Genomic DNA, 5,199 nt, shown 5'->3' with positions numbered 1-5,199 from the left:
CACACACACACACACACACCCACACACACAAGCAAGGAGCATAACAAACACTGCTAGCGCTGTTTCCGGCAACGTGGGAAAGTCTTTGGCTGGATGAGCCCTTATGAAACGGTCTCTGCTCGTGCCGCAGAGTTTGTTCCCGTTAGCTGGTGGCCAGAGAGGGTTTCTCTGTGTAGGCTGTGTTTGCTGGTAGAGGGCTCTGTGTGGTAGGGTGTGTGGTAGGGTGTGTGGTAGGGTGTGTGCTGGTAGAGGGCTCTGTGTGGTAGGGTGTGTGCTAGATAGATAGATAGATAGATACTTTATTAATCCCGAGGGAATTTTCGGTCATCCACTATCTTATACACATATACACTTATACACTTCACTGACACACACACACACATAAATCACAACTACATACATAGCGAGGGTGTGTGGTTGGGTGCGTGTGGTATGGTGTGTGTGGTAGGGTGCGTGTGGTTGGGTGCGTGTGGTTGGGTGTGTGTGGTAGGGTGTGTGTGGTAGGGTGTGTGTGGTAGGGTGTGAGGCCTTTGCTCACGGATGCTCCTCCGTGTCTGAAAGGCCACCGCCTCCATAAGATCATTCTGCTCCCCCCTGACCTCCACTACCCCTCTGGCCATCAACAACATCCCCCCCCCCCCCCAATCTACCCCCATCCACCCACCCATCTACCCCCCCCCCCCCCCCATCCACCCATCCCATTGGTTTATCAAAGCCTGAGGGATTTGCACCGTTTGCACTGGCATGCCATGGTTATTATCTCCGCTATGTCAAACGGGCAACAGCACCCGTCGAACAACCCCCCCCCCCCCCCACAGCCCTCCATACCCCCCCACAGCCCTCCGTACCCCCCCCACCGTCCATCCATACCAAAGCAAGGGTGGGAGCGGCAGCATTTTACTCCCTCTCTCACTTTCCCTCTCCCTCTCTCTTTCCCTATCTCTCTCTCTCTTTCCCTCTCCCTCTCTCTCTCTCTCTCTCTCTCTCCCTCTCTCTCTCTCTATCTCTCTCTCTCTCCCCTAAGCGCTAACTTCTGTCATATGGTGAGAACGAAGCCTGTGTCCTTACACTCCATGGGACAGAGAGGGGTTGCAGAGGGGGGGGGAGTGACTGGTGTAGGGGTGGTTGTGGGGGTGGGGGGGGGGAGTGACTGGTGTAGGGGTGGGGGGGAGAGTGACTGGTGTAGGGGTGGTTGTGGGGGTGGGGGGGGGGAGTGACTGGTGTAGGGGTGGGGGGGAGAGTGACTGGTGTAGGGGTGGTTGTGGGGGTGGTGGGGGGCTGGGGAGTGACTGGTGTAGGGGTGGTTGTGGGGGTGGTGGGGGGCTGGTGTAGGGGTGGTTGTGGGGGTGGTGGGGGGCTGGTGTAGGGGTGGTTGTGGGGGTGGTGGGGGGCTGGGGAGTGACTGGTGTAGGGGTGGTTGTGGGGGTGGTGGGGGGCTGGTGTAGGGGTGGTTGTGGGGGTGGTGGGGGGCTGGTGTAGGGGTGGTTGTGGGGGTGGTGGGGGGCTGGTGTAGGGGTGGTTGTGGGGGTGGTGGGGGGCTGGTGTAGGGGTGGTTGTGGGGGTGGTGGGGGGCTGGTGTAGGGGTGGTTGTGGGGGTGGTGGGGGGCTGGGGAGGAGGCTGGGTTGTGGGGGTGGTGGGGGGCTGGTGTAGGGGTGGTTGTGGGGGTGGTGGGGGGCTGGGGAGGGGGCTGGGTTGGTGTGGGGGGGGGGGGCTGTTGAGGAGGCTGGGTTGAAAAAGGCCTCCGGTCCCTAATGGGGTTGACCGGCCCGTGACCTCGGCACTGGTCCTCGGGAAACAAAACCTGGCTAGGGAGGTGCGGGGGGGGGGGGGGGGGGCACGGGGAGAGGGGAGAGAGAGGGCCGTGCTGCGCACGAACTGCAGTGCTTTGACAAGACCCCGCTGATCAGTCGGAGAGAGGGAGTGATGGAGGGAGGGAGAGAGGGATTGATGGAGGGAGGGAGGGATGGATGGAGGGAGGGATGGATGGAGGGATGGATGGAGGGAGGGATGGAGGGATGGATGGAGGGAGGGAGGGATGGATGGAGGGAGGGATGGAGGGATGGGTGGAGGGATGGAGGGAGGGAGGGAGGGATGGATGGAGGGAGGGAGGGAGGGAGGGATGGATGGAGGGAGGGAGGGATGGAGGGATGGGAGGAGCGGGTGGCTCGCAGTTTCCCCTGAATGGCTCGGCTAATGAGAACGCTGAGGACCTCCCTGTGCACCATACATATGCAGTCACTTACTCATGCACGCACACACACACACACACACACACACACACACACACACACACACACACACACACATGACCACACACATATACACACATGCATGCACACACACAAACACATTAAAATGCACACACATGACCATACACATGTCCACACACATATACACACATGCATGCATGCACGCACACACACACGCACTCTCACACACATACACACACACACACACACACACACACACACGAAATGCACTGTGAAACATGGTGTATGCACAAAACATAAAAAGGCTAATGCACAGTTCTCAGTCTATACGATCCCATGTATACATTCACACGTAAACAAACATGTTTATTTATTGTTTACTGTTCACAGAAGGCTGCACACCACATATAGACAATATGTAGACATATACCGTATATATACACACAAAACAAACATTGTTCTAGCTACTTATGAGTGCTGTGAAAGGACCAACAGGCTTTGATAAAGTCTACAAACAGGTGTACTTATCAAACCTGATAAAGCAGACAAGTCTACAAACAGGCCTACTAATCAAACCTGATAAAGCAGACAAGTCTACAAACAGGTCTACTAATCAAACCTGATAAAGCAGACAAGTCTACAAACAGGTCTACTAATCAAACCTGATAAAGCAGACAAGTCTACAAACAGGTCTACTAATCAAACCTGATGAAGCAGACAAGTCTACAAACAGGTCTACTAATCAAACCTGATAAAGCAGACAAGTCTACAAACAGGTCTACTAATCAAACCTGATAAAGCAGACAAGTCTAATCAAACCTGATAAAACAGACAAGTCTACAAACAGTCTACTAATCAAACCTGATAAAGCAGACAAGTCTACAAACAGGTCTACTAATCAAACCTGATAAAGCAGACAAGTCTACAAACAGGTCTACTAATCAAACCTGATAAAGCAGTCAAGTCTACAAACAGGTCTACTAATCAACCTGATAAAGCAGACAAGTCTACAAACAGGTCTACTAATCAAACCTGATAAAGCAGACAAGTCTACAAACAGGTCTACTAATCAAACCTGATAAAGCAGTCAAGTCTACAAACAGGTCTACTAATCAAACCTGATAAAGCAGACAAGTCTACAAACAGGGTCTACTAATCAAACCTGATAAAACAGACAAGTCTACAAACAGGTCTACTAATCAAACCTGATAAAGCAGACAAGTCTACAAACAGGTCTACTAATCAAACCTGATAAAACAGACAAGTCTACAAGCAGGTCTACTAATCAAACCTGATAAAACAGAGAGGTTTACAAATCAAATCAAAATCGAACTGGGGGGGGGGGGGGGGCGTTCTAACTAAAGTGCTGATGTATGCATATGAAATAGAAAAAGGATAGGACTGCCATTATTCGTTATCATCTCATCTCGGTACACACACACACACACACACACACACATGCAGATATGCATGGCATGTGTATTACCATTGTGAAGCTGTCAAGCCAAGCACAGAGGGCATAAAGGTCAAAGTTCACCGGCATGGTGTTCATTGATGGGGATGACCATTTTCTCCACTATCTGTGCGCGTGTGAGGGTGTGTAAGGTGACCGAATAAAACTAAATACTCTTATTATACACCAGACACACACACACACACACACACACACACACACACACACACATGCAGATACTCTTATTATACACCCGATGCTGATTCTGACAACGGGTTTAGAGCTAGAACTGAATTAGGTAGAGGCAGGGTTAACTTGACTAGTTATTTTGTTATTTTTAAATGTGTTATTTACTTCTTAACATTAATTTACCAGACACTTACACAAACAACCACCCACAGTATAGGGCCGATGTGCATTTTCATGGGTGTGTCGATATGTAAATGATATAGAATATTTACTTTATATGATATTGATATGACATTGATTGAAGGGAATTGACCGATGTGTCATGGTGTTTTACCACAGGGTGATAGGGAGACCTTTGAGAATTATTATCGGAAACAGCGGAAGAAACAAGCCAGACTCGTCCTGCAGCCCCAGTCGAACATGGTGAGTGTGTGTGTGTGTGTGTGTGTGTGTGTGTGTGTGTGTGTGTGTGTGTGATTGTGTGTGTGTGTGAGAGTGGTCGTGTTCATGTTGTCCTGCAGCCCCAGTCCAACATGTTGAGTGCGTGTGTGAAAAACATGGACTGGTAATACATCTATAGCTGTAAATGTGATAAAAGGGTATTCCCCAGTCCAACATGTTGAGTGTGTGTATGTGTGTGAGTGTGTGTGTGTGTGTGAGTGTGTGTGTGTGTGTGTATGGATGGATAACTTTATAACATCTATAACTGCTCATGTGAGGCAAGTGATGCATATTTACATTACCTAAAATGTGTTCAATTTAACTTAACTTAAATGTGTTCAATTTATTAAACTAAAATGTGTTCAATTTATTAAACTAAAATGTGTTCAATTTATTAAACTAAAATGTGTTCAATTTATTAAACTAAAATGTGTTCAATGTATTAAATAATGCATTGCCGTCCCCAACGTGAATTTTGTGTGTCTTTGTTTTTGCAGCACGAAACCGTGGAGGGCTACAGGAAGTACTTCAACCAGATAGTCGGGTAAGATTGGTTGAGCCCAGAGGTGGGCGGGGCTTCATTTTCATTTCCACCAAGTTCTTATTTTTATTCTGTAAGACATTTAGGACTTTATTACATAAACAGTACAACTTCCAACTTCCTTTCTATGGTTTCTAATTTTCCATTTTCCAATATCCAGTCAAGGCCGTGGGTCGTCAGCAGGTAGTGGATTACGCACTCTCGGTAGTTCAAGTTTAAAAGAATAGTCCATTTATTTTGGCTTCAAAAAAAGGTGAACATAAACGAGTAGTATAAATAAATCAACTTTGAAAACAGTAAACTAAAAAGGCTAAACTAGTACCAAAAAGTGTACCGAAAAGTGTACCGAGAAAAAAAACCAAAT

The 5,199-nt window shown here is 48.5% G+C and overlaps 1 protein-coding gene across 1 annotated transcript in view; it reads left to right on the top strand.

Moving 5' to 3' along the window:
- Window positions 1-5,199, top strand: part of exoc6 (exocyst complex component 6) — an 81,119-nt gene that overhangs the window by 33,095 nt on the left and 42,825 nt on the right. The window contains exons 8-9 of the mRNA XM_080835651.1: window positions 4,193-4,276; window positions 4,792-4,838. Of these exons, the coding sequence (XP_080691777.1) occupies window positions 4,193-4,276; window positions 4,792-4,838 (131 nt within the window). The remainder of the gene's footprint in view (window positions 1-4,192; window positions 4,277-4,791; window positions 4,839-5,199) is intronic.

This window comes from Sprattus sprattus (genome assembly GCF_963457725.1).
Source record: "Sprattus sprattus genome assembly, chromosome: 3".
Classification (NCBI taxonomy): domain Eukaryota; kingdom Metazoa; phylum Chordata; class Actinopteri; order Clupeiformes; family Clupeidae; genus Sprattus; species Sprattus sprattus.
The sequence above is the reverse complement of the archived record's forward strand: the minus strand, read 5'-3'. Positions and strand labels throughout refer to the sequence as shown.